Genomic DNA, 11784 nt, shown 5'->3' on the forward strand with positions numbered 1-11784 from the left:
TTGATTCAACTTCAGACAGTCAATTCATTAATCAAAAACATAGTTTATTTATATCTCGGAAACGCCCATCGCTACTTTGTATTGTTAAATGTGTAAATAGTAAATTAAGTAAAAAATATACCAAAGTAGTTTTACCAAATATATTTATAGAAAAAATAGTGCAAGCTTTTTTTTATAAAACCTATTTTAAAAGTAGGTACCATTATTATACTTATTATTCTTTATTTAATACAAACAGTAACCGCGGAAAAAATGTCAGAATTCAAAAAAGATATTTGCACAATGATAGTAATTCACTGGTGGTAGAACGTAATGAGCCCGCAAAGGCATCAACTTTCTACGTGCCCAGAAATAGTGGTAGGACCTCTTGTGAGTCCACGCGGGTGGGTACCACCACCCTGCCTTTTTCTGCCGTGAAGCAGTAATGCGTTTCGGTTTGAAGGGCAGCCATTGTAACTAAACCTGAGACCTTAGAACTTATATCTCAAGGTGGGTGGCGCATTTGCGTTCTGGATGTCTATGGGCTCCAGTAACCACTTAACACCAGGTGGGCTGTGAGCTCGTCCACCCATCTAAGCAATAAAAAATAAATAACTAAAATGGTCACTTCTAGATTCCAGGGACAGGACAGCCATTACTATACCATACATTTGATACAATCTCTCAACATTGGGTGCGGAATTCATGTCATGTGTATGGACTCTGGTAACTACTAATTAATACCAGATTCATAATGAGCTCGTTCGCCCATGAGTCGGTATCAAAAAAAAAACTTATTCAATGTTTTCTCTGTCTTACCGTCTGTTGCAAAAATTACTATTTTTAACTAATAATTACTAAAAACTTACTAGAGCAGTACAGACGAAGGTCGGACTTGACCTCTCTACCTATAAGCTCAGCGGGCTTATGTTTATCCATACCTAAGTGATATTCTAATTTAAAAAAGGAATTTTAATCAGTCGCCTTAATAAACAGATGCTGTTTGTTTCTTACATTAAACTCATTTTCGGGGAATCTGTATGATTTTATTATGTTATATGTTACAATCTTGCTTGCGATTACATTTCCGATATATGTCTGCTTTGTAAATTTTTCGAGACACTAACGCATGGAACTTCACGCAGTAAAGCTAGCGTTCGTAGCAATTACAAGTTCTGCACGTCTGAGGACCATCATCAAAACGAAGTCTTCGTGGCCTAAGGGATAAGGCGCTCGGTGCATCGGTGTTCGAATCCCGCCGGCAGATACCAATTTTTCCAATGAAATACGTGAATTAATAAATGTTCACGATAGACTTCCACGGTGAAGGAATAACATCGTGTAATAAAAATGAAACCCCCAAAATTATAATTTGCGTAATTACTGGTGGTAGGACGTCTTGTGGGGCCGCACGGGTAAGTACCACCACCCTGTCTATTTTCTGCCGTGAAGCAGTAATGTGTTTCAGTTTGAAGGGCGGAGCAACCGTTGTACTGTGAGACTGAGACTTAGAACTCATGTCTCAAGGCGGGTGGCAGCATTTACGTTGGAGATGTCTATGGGCTCTGAAAACCACTTAACACCAGCGAGTCGTGAGCTCGTCCACCCATCGAAGCCATAAAAAAAACCTATTAGGTAAATATAAATTCCGATAATAATCCCCGGCTATGACGGTACACTTTGACGTGACACTTTTGTTTTAAGTTTAAAGGCTTTCTCATGATTATTTCATTGTAGACCACAAACTTAGCTTGATACTATTTGATCGACTGGTAAGTTTTATGGCGTTGATGTACCTACTTTTTCTTGTGTCGTATATAAGCGTGTTTCCTCAACCGTAACAGAAAAAAACTCAAGCTGTAAAGTTGTTCGAAGCTATTTGTCGGACGTCGTTGAAATATAAAAGGAATATCTATTAAATTTAAAACCTTTGATGTACAATAAATTTATTAAAAATTAAAAAAAAGTATCATTAATTTGTATATTTACATTAATTATTTGGTAGATAATAAATTACTTAAAATAAGTACACAAAATAGGAAAATCCCCGATGTGCAGAGTTGGCTAGCGTCATCAGCTGAAAATGAAAAAAATAAAATTAGGTAACATAAACCAATAATGTTAGTACTTACAAGTACGGCCGGTATAAACCCTAATTATTTATTATCTTTATAATAGGTTATCCACATATTAAGGATTATTAATATAATAATACTAGCTCAAAATGGCACAAAACAACACAACACAAAAACAAGGTTTTTAAATGATTTCGTTAATTAATATTAAAATTAAAGTGTTAATTGCAAAATCCTTTGTAATTTTTAAAAAAATTTAAATTAAATAATTTTTATGTAGGTTAATGCATATAAAATGTACACGAATCCATGCTGTGAATGAATGGAAGACGATGTAATTGTAGATTGTACTGGAGCAATGCAAATGCGATTTGAAAGTTCAGTTTCTTACTTTGTTCAAAAGGGTAAGAGCTTAAACAATTGTTTCTGTAGGTACATTAATAACATTTGATTACCATTTATGTAAATAATATGTATTATCGGAATGGGTATTTTATGGTTGAAAATTTAAAGTAAGCAACTATATGTTCAAAAGGGTATGAGCTTAAACAACTGTTTCTGTACATTAATAACCTTTGATTACTCATATAAATAATATGTAGGTATTATCGTAATTTTTATGGTTGAAAATTTAAAGTAAGCGACTATATGTCCGTTTTATTGTGTAATAAAGAATGTGCTTAATGCACTACTATAATGCTGTATTTAATTGTTTGGGTAATGCTGTTGCAGATTACATACAAAAAAAATTTAAGAGCTGAGGTGAGCTACAAGCAAAATTTCAAGCAGGCTGGATCACAGAGCATCAAGGCCCACAGTTTTGTAATTTACGTATTTACAGAAAAATCTTTCACACTAAGGTTTTCTTATAAGGCATAAAATACCTTAAGGAATTTACTATGTTAAATTAATTTCTAGAATTAATTAGGACTGCTAAGTACCTACATAACGCATAAAAACGAAAACTGATTCATATACATGTGTAAGTAATAGTTGGAAGGTAAAGAATAAATCAAGCGACATGAAAACTATATGTATTTGTAGATACTCGATCTCGAATCTCCATTTCAGGAATTTCGACAACATACACGTATTGAGTGACTGACTGACTAACCGACAAAACAAGGCCCAAACTAAACCGGTACCTACGCACACTTGGCAATTTGAATGGAGGAATAATTCCTAGACTGCACTGAAGAGTAATAAATAAAATTCCATTAATACCCAATAATAAAAGAATGAAAGTTCTACATTATAAGTTTGTCTGATTGCTTACTTAGAAAACATGGGTTCGTGACCCTGGCTTATATACTTTTTTCCCTATTTATTCGCTGGTAGCCTAGTGGGCTAATCCAGCTATGGCTTGCTTGAGCAGTAGCTCAAACTATAACTCTTTTTCATACTACATCTCATTAGTAACAATGAAACCACGAGGCACAATGGATACCGATTAAAAAATTTTTTTGTTAAAAATTTAAACATTTTAAAATAATATTATAATATTTTTTATGACATGTATAGTATTTATTAGGTAATATATAGTATGCATATAATATTTAAAGTAAATATATACTTTATTATCGTTATGCAATGTATTAAATTTTACATTTATTCATTTTTCCATATGTTTATTTTGTGTCAGTTGGTGTTTGTCATTAAACTTACAGGCATTTTGCAATGATACTGGCTTACTGGCGCTCAGGTCGGTACTGTCCTCGGGCATCTCCGTGGATGTCAGCTCACCTGCCGCCGACCAAAACCGACAACCAATGCTACCTTAGTCCACATACATACACAGACACACACAGAAGCGTTGACGAACACACACATACAACAACAATCAACAAAAATGTCGCTTAGGTACTTATTAAACGCAGATAGAATTGTAAAGCTAATCAGTTAAAATTCACAAGCCGTTTAATGCAACTTTAAAGTTTCTTAAATGTAACTCAGTTCTGATTATTATTTAATACATAATATGCATATTTTTTGTTTGTGTAATACGATAAAGCGCTACACAAACAAACATACTTTTTCAGACTACGGTGCTCGACAAATTATTTCAATTCATGAAGATTAGGTAATTATAAAATTAGTTATCTTTCACATTCAATTGCACGTGCGACAGCCAAATTACTTTTTTTGTACTGTGGGTTTATAATAAAATATAACAGTTATATAACGTAATATAACACGCTAATGTAAAAATCGTTGTAGGATCCCCTTAAATAATACGAGACTCGTAGTGCGTATAAGTTAGCCGCGAAAGTTTAAATAACAATTTGTAACGGTTAACGCCATTCTCATAGCAGTCACGTAATTTTACGGTCTCATTCGTTAGATTATTAAAAAAATTTACCACGTATCTTTACTAACGAAATTGTCTTAAATAAGCTTATCTTACCTAGAGCTTACATTAGTTGTAAAAGTTCAACCCAACATTGAAGTTGGTACATTCTTTCAGAACACCCCTGATCAACATACCTGTTTTATCATAAAGTATGAAGTCTACAAAATCATCGCCCGTAATATTGAGATCTGTATAAGAAAGCTGGCATGCTAATAATGCACCAACAACTAAATTCTTTTCTATTGTTGTATTAGCAAAAATGTCATACAATCCATCGTCGTCACTCTTTTTAATATTTTTGGTTACGTTTATCTCTTTTCTGAAATAAAAATTTAGTTCTAATAAATTTGAATAGTATTAAATCAAAAATAAGGTGTCAATGATACCCGCCCACACGAGCACACAATATGAAAGTCATTCAAAATAGGAATTAGGAACAAGAGTAGACATCCTATTATTCGATAGAGAGGTCTCCCACTATGGCTGTAGTGGGATGAGTCATCTCCTGATATATAATATAACTAGATAGTTTTATCTATTATGCGAGAACGTCTCAATTCTGGCTTGATTTCACTGATTTTTCCTAATTTTATACCTTCATTGTAGGAAAACGGAAAAATATTTTTTGTCTTTTATGTGTTATATTTCCTGTGAAAGAACTAATAGTGTTTTGAGTTATGGCTTGGTCTTTGATATTTATACACATAACGAGGAACTGGGAAAATAATTCTTTAAAAATAATATCTTTTTACGAAATATAAAAAAAGGTACATACTCATTAATTGTTATTTTTAAGTCCGGTAGTGGAGCTACATGTGACGCTGCGCATTCCAATAAACTCCTTTCGACGCTTTCTTCTCCGGGACCGACTGCAACATCGGTTATGTCTAACCTAGGTCCAGTACCTTTAGCTGAAATTAAAATATATATTTTCACGAGAAGTTGACAAAATGTTGCTTTTCATTAACGGACAAGCAGGAATAAAAAACTGCGAGGTAAGTACCTAAGGTGCTTAAAATTATAAAGTAACATTTTTATTTACGGAATTATTGATCATATGTTTGGCAAGATAATAAGATGTCATAGGTATTTTATCACAAGAAAACATTAAACCTGTCGGCATAATGGTGAAATTCGACCCAATGACTATGGCGGTAGGTACCTTCGTGATGTATATGGTAACGACAGTCAGGTGGGCAGTGATTTAATTTACCTACGTTGCGAAATAAAGAACTGGTCACTTTTAAAAACTAAATAGCGTTAAAATTTATTTTTCTACTGCTCTATCGGAACACAAGGCTTCTTTGCGGCAGAAATAGCCAGAATAGCGATTCGTACCCGAGCGGACTCGCAATTTACTCCCTACTACTGGTAACTTCAAGAAAGTACAGATTTTAGTTGTGTTTGCCTTATTTAATCAACTTCTACCCTTGATAACGCATGGCTAGTGTGTATGAAGAGCCCACACGGTTCGGTGTCATCGCGCTGTGTATGTTTATGTATGTAAAGTTTAAGCTACATATTTCAATATACCTGAGACTTTGATTGCATACCTATGTCAAGAATTTAAGCGAGATGTTTTTGAAATAGATTAACTGCCTAACACCAGTTAGGCCGTAAACTTGACAAATCGTCTATACCAAGAAATAAATCACAATAGATAACTAGTTATCTTACCGTACACAATTAACTCCTGTTCTTTACGAACCTCTTCTATGTTTGATACTTCACATTCATAGATTCCGGAAGCGTTAGGGTGTATGTTCAATAGCACCAGAGTATCGTTCTCCTTGATTTGCATATCTGAAATCCAGGGTGAGCGCTTAATATTAGTTAGTTCTGCTACAAATGAGCTTTATTGAGTTTTGCGAAATAGTGTTACAGTTCCAATTCTAAATTCATCAACTGAATACTTAGGGACACATGTGTGTACATATATATTGCCAAAAAACTAGTTTGTACACCTAATGCAGGATGAAGTCAAAAGCTTTTCGCAGTGAATTGAAGATGATCACCCCCTGACAGACTTTATCAAGTGAAATACGTAATTTACCATGAACCACTGATCCTTTCTCAATTATTCATGAAAAATCAAGTACTGGAATTTTAAGCTAGATAACGAAAATTGAGCATAAAATCACGTTATGGGCTACCTGTTTGGCAACTCTCCAATTACAAGTTATGCCAAAGAAAACCTACCTACATACCTATTGTATGCTGTGTAGATTTTGCAGGCTGGCCAACAGTTCGTTGGTATATCTGTTGTTTATCTTCTCCAAAAGGTCTCCACCACCATTTTACAAATATCACTTTTTTTAACTCTTCTAGTTTTAAATCGTATTCACATCGCAATTCAGCATTATGTCCTACTTCTACCGATTGTGGAACGGCGAACTTTGTTATGGATAGTTGTCGGGTATCTGAAATTTATCGAAGGGAACTTTAAATTTATGAGAGAAACCAGGCTTATTTCGGGATCAAGTGTCACTAAGCTGAAGTGATGTAGTTTAGCTGAGATGACTCTCGAGGCAGTTCACCGAATTCCCTGATTAAAAATCTAAAGAAATATGAGCATCACCTGTTATTTAAAATTATTTGTGACATCACCTACCTGTTTAGGTATATATATATTGCCTATCTACTGCCGACAGCCTTGAGGGGGTATTCTGGCTTCACCGGGTGTATAGGCGAGCTCACGGGGCTCAGCATGAGAGACTGCTAACATCTGTCGTAGCAAGGGCAGCTGTACCTACCACTGGATCGGAATCACGACCCACTGAGAAGATCCGACAAGACTGACCATTTATCTATTCATAGATACTATTAAAATACTGTAACACAAGTAGGAAGAGACGGTATTGGTGTCGGTTTACATATATGTATACATATTAAGTAACTAGCGACCCGCCCTCGCTTCGCTTCGGAAACATTAGAACACACATGAAACAAAAAAAAAAGTAGCCTATGTTCATCAGGAACAATGTCGGCTTCTAATGGAAAAGGAATTTTTCAAATCGGTCCAGTAGTTTCGGAGCCTATTCGAAACAAACAAACAAACAAATCTTTCCTCTTTATAATATTAGTATAGATTAGTATAGATTAATAAAATCATAATATATCAGATCAGGAATTAAATTTCTGAATTTTTTGCCTATTTGTTTACTTGTTCGTTCAAGTATCGCGGTATATCTACTAGACAAGGTACTTCATTGCAGCATAGTATGAATTGTACTGTCATCGGGTACAATAAGTGCATTCTACACATTGGAACATATTGCTCCACTCACCAGCGTATCTACTCGAGTGCACCCACACAAGTTGATACATACATTTTTATAGCCTCTACAGGTAAACGAACATACGGCCCATCTGATGGTGAGCGGTAATCAGCGCTGATGGAATTCAGCAATGCCAAATGCACAACCAAGTCGCGGCTTGCCGAAAATGAAAGCAACGTAATTGATTTAGGTAATTGATTACGTATTTTGAAAATTTTGTACCTTATCCAGGATCATCAGGGCTAGTTCATACTGGTCTCAACATTTCTATTTCTGCGGTAAGGTACTTTTGCTTTCCAGTTTTAAGTTTATCCGGCCGGTTATACGATACAATTGAGACTTCGACGTCACTTCTCAAAGTAAGCGATGACTTCCACATTGTATTTAGGCTGCTCAAGCCACTTAAGATGGATCAAAACGTAAATTAATCGAAAAATCTTGAAAAAACTTTCTGAATCGTGATAAAATACGTACTATAACAAATTATCTACCGGTGGAGATTGGGTGCACTGTCAATAAATTATACACATAATTGAAAGGAAAAACTTTGTTCGAGGGAGAAATCCAATAGCAGCTAATAGGTAGGTATATAACTAATAGAATAAATAAATAAAAGTATACTACTTTGTTTAGAGCACAATTAAAATAGATGTAGGTATACGAGTGTAATAGCGAATGCTGTCATAAACTAAAAGTTGCTTTAGCCCGCTCTTGAGCGGGTTTACCTAATAATCTGTTTATAGCTTGGTTCTAATATAAATCATGAACACAAAAGTAAGTATGGCAGCTAGACGTATTAATTTTTCTCATGAGATTTGAGTCCAAAAAAACATGGTTGTATCTAATTACATGGAGAGTACGGCTCTGAGGAATAATTTCAAAGGATGCCGTTACCTCCTTATTACCACTATACAACCTGCCATTGCTGCGCTCTTCTACTGTGCAAATCATTTTAGTCTGTATGTTGTCGTTCTGTATCCAAGTCAATTTTTTACAACTAATATTTAAACTCGCCGGGACCTCGCGTCCCCTTGCGGAGGCGAGGATCAGGCCTCGACGCAAGCCCCCTCTGGCCAGGCTCTGATATTTAAATACATTTAGGAACTATTAAATACCTCCCCTTCAGAGCTTAACTAGGTAGTAATCTTATCTTCCTATCCTATCTTCACTGCCTACTGTATCAATCTGTTGTTCACATTCAATTCGCAGCAATAATTCTCGTCCTAGATTAAAAAAAATTTTTTATCGGACATCATTTTGGTGTAGCTCTACCCACGCTAGTAATTTTTATATCAAGTCAAAAGCTAAATAGGAGGAAGATGATTCATGATCTATATCTTCCGGTGTTTGTTATGATTGTTAGTTTTGGTGCAGATTGCAATGAGCAGTGCGAAGACTGCGACCTAAAATATATGGGGATTCCATCTACACCCACAACATTCATGTAGTTACGAAACGCAAAAAACTTTCAATTCAATGTTTCTAATGCGGATCCAATTATTGAATTAACAGATGATGTACGTGCTATTTCTTCTGATGTTCAAGATTTCACTAGCATAAAAAACATGAAACTTATAACTCTTCCTGAAAATTAGCTTAGCGATCTCTAATGACTGTTTTTTTACAGGTTTACGGCCACATGATCTACTAGGGTTTTGTGTGACAACTAGAGCTTAGGCATTATGACGTTGAAACATTGAAACATGAGGTCGGAGTCTCAATTGCGTCTCGATCAAAATGGTGACTAGATTGTGACAGGCAATTAGTTTCCACCAATGCGGCCCGGAGATTTAAGCAGCAAACTAGAGCGGTGCTAAGATAAGTTTAGCACAGTTGATCGTGGTTGCAAAAGCTGTTGTATCTCAATTCTCTAGTGGTACGTATCTATGTGGGACTACATTACGCCCTACCATCCATAATTAGCCACAGCTATTGCGAGTATCATTTTTACACGGTGCTATTTCTTCATCGTAGAAATCGTTCATGATCGTTAGTAACTATACTTGAGACCTTAGAACTTGTATCTCAAGGTGGGTGGCGCATTTACGTTGTGGATGTCTATGGGTTCCAGTAACCACTTAACATCAGGTGGGCTGTGAGCTCGTCCACCCACCTAAGCAATAAAAAAAATAAAAAATGTGAACTTTGCCTTAACCGCATCACTCGTCACGAATACAACGTGCAGTTTATTATATTATAGAATCCCTATTGTCCTACCCTCGCTTTGCTAAATATATGAACGCAATGGTGCCACCAGCCCACTACTGTTTTATACTACTATACAAAGCACAATACCAAGGGTTGAAAAATTTAAGAGGATTTTAATCGGCACATAGGATATTACATTATATTATCCTCCTCCCCTCCTCCTGCAGTCGATCGCTGATTGCTGAGCATCGTGAGGCGCCCGCCTGTGACCTTTTTTTGTAATTTGTAGCCATTTATGTCGGTCAGTGGCACAGTGAAGTGCGTGGCTCAGTCTCGTGTCCAGATTTCTTACACTGGTGGTAGGACCTCTTGTGAGTCCGCACGGGTAGGTACCACCACCCTGCCTATTTATGCCGTGAAGCAGTAATGCGTTTCGGTTTGGGCAGGGCAGCCGTTGTAACCATACTTGAGACCTTAGAACTTATATCTCTAGGTGGGTGGCGCATTTACGTTGTAGATGTCTATGGGCTCCAGTAACCACTTAACACCAGGCGGGCTGTGAGCTCGTCCACCCATCTAAGCAATAAAAAATAAATAAATAAAAAGATGCTCGGACACTTGGCCATTTCATCTTTTTTTTGGCTCCAACCTTTGGATCGTCTTCCATCCACTTTACCCATGACTATGAGTCTTTCCAGTATGAGTCTCTCTGTCTCTCTCTCTCTCTCCTCTCCTCTCTCTACATTATCCTATATACGCATACAATTTTACATCTCACTAGTCTTCAAGCCGCAACGTATGATTACTGACGACAAAAATTGCGAAGACAGTACAGTCCTGAACTGCATTGGCAATTAGTAAAAGAAGTAAATATTATCTACAGTATGTAGCAGTTTCCCGCCATAAATGTACCAAATGATACGGCGACATTCGTCAAAGAGCCAAAAATGTCGCAGCATGGAGATTATTTATGGTTTGGCATTTGGTTATGGATTCTATAAACAATTTATTGTGGAAAATTAGGTCATATCCGAATGAATAAGCGACTATCTTGGCTAACCTTGAGGCGGTCCGGGAATGTTAAAAATACCACCGCGAGTAGAACGAACGTTCTGTGGAACTAACACGCAAGACGCTATAAAATGTTTTCTATTTAACAACTATTCCCTATTTTTCTACAATACAAATGTAGTTAGATTTTTATATTAAAACCAACAAATTCGATGTATTTCATCAAAAAATAGTAAATATTATGAAATCAATAACGACAAGTTTGCTTGTCACTTAATAGTACGCTAATGTAAAATTTGCAATACCGCAAAAAATATTTAATATTAAATTTAAGTATTACATACATATATAAAATATAAATGGAATTTGTTAGGTGCCGGTTAAATAGAATTTCAAAATCAATTGAAAATTCTTCTTAATCTATTCGTTACTAAAATAGGAAGCGAGTAATTTTGAAAATGTTTCAATTGATTAACATGGCTACGTATACTTTGTTTCTTTAAAAAGAAATGTAGACTTTTAGTAAACGAATTCGGTTTCTGAGCGTACGCTCTCTTGAGAAAGCCAGTTACCAAAGAAGATGTCAATTAAAATACTTTAAATTAATTAAATATAGTGTTATTATTCAAGTGTCAAATTTACTCGGGTGTTGTATAGAATAGAAACGTTTAAGGTCAGATAAGTCGGTATCGCAATTTTTGTAAACACAGTTGCTCACCTGCCACTAAGAACAAGATTAAGCAACACACGCGAAACATATCGACGCCAGGAGCGTACTTCGGCGTGACGAGGATACGAGAGCGAGGCGCGTTGAACGCGACTGACTGCGAGACTCGCCGCCCGCCCTTCGGACTACACACCGGCCTTGAGTCCGTGCGAGGTACGGAGGTAGTCACACTAAATAATACCGATGATTACGATCCTATGTTCCAGAGTCATTAAC

General features: G+C 36.0%; 1 protein-coding gene across 2 annotated transcripts; it reads right to left on the reverse strand.

Annotated features, from left to right (window-relative positions):
• Positions 1 to 1899: 1899 nt before the first annotated feature.
• On the reverse strand, positions 1900 to 11717 carry LOC114244819 (uncharacterized). Of its 2 annotated transcripts, XM_028176726.2 has the most exons (7): positions 11560 to 11717; positions 6612 to 6824; positions 6082 to 6207; positions 5180 to 5315; positions 4539 to 4723; positions 3720 to 3797; positions 1900 to 2056 (listed from the first exon to the last, which is right to left on the reverse strand). In XM_028176726.2, the coding sequence occupies exons 1-7, from the start codon at positions 11597 to 11599 to the stop codon at positions 1974 to 1976; spliced, it is 861 nt and encodes a 286-aa protein (XP_028032527.2). In that variant the 5' UTR covers positions 11600 to 11717; the 3' UTR covers positions 1900 to 1973. The 2 variants fall into 2 exon arrangements, with proteins under 2 accessions (XP_028032527.2, XP_028032528.2); XM_028176727.2 differs by lacking the exon at positions 3720 to 3797.
• Positions 11718 to 11784: the final 67 nt, after the last annotated feature.

This window comes from Bombyx mandarina, chromosome 12, assembly GCF_030267445.1.
Source record: "Bombyx mandarina strain Sakado chromosome 12, ASM3026744v2".
Classification (NCBI taxonomy): Eukaryota; Metazoa; Arthropoda; class Insecta; order Lepidoptera; family Bombycidae; genus Bombyx; species Bombyx mandarina.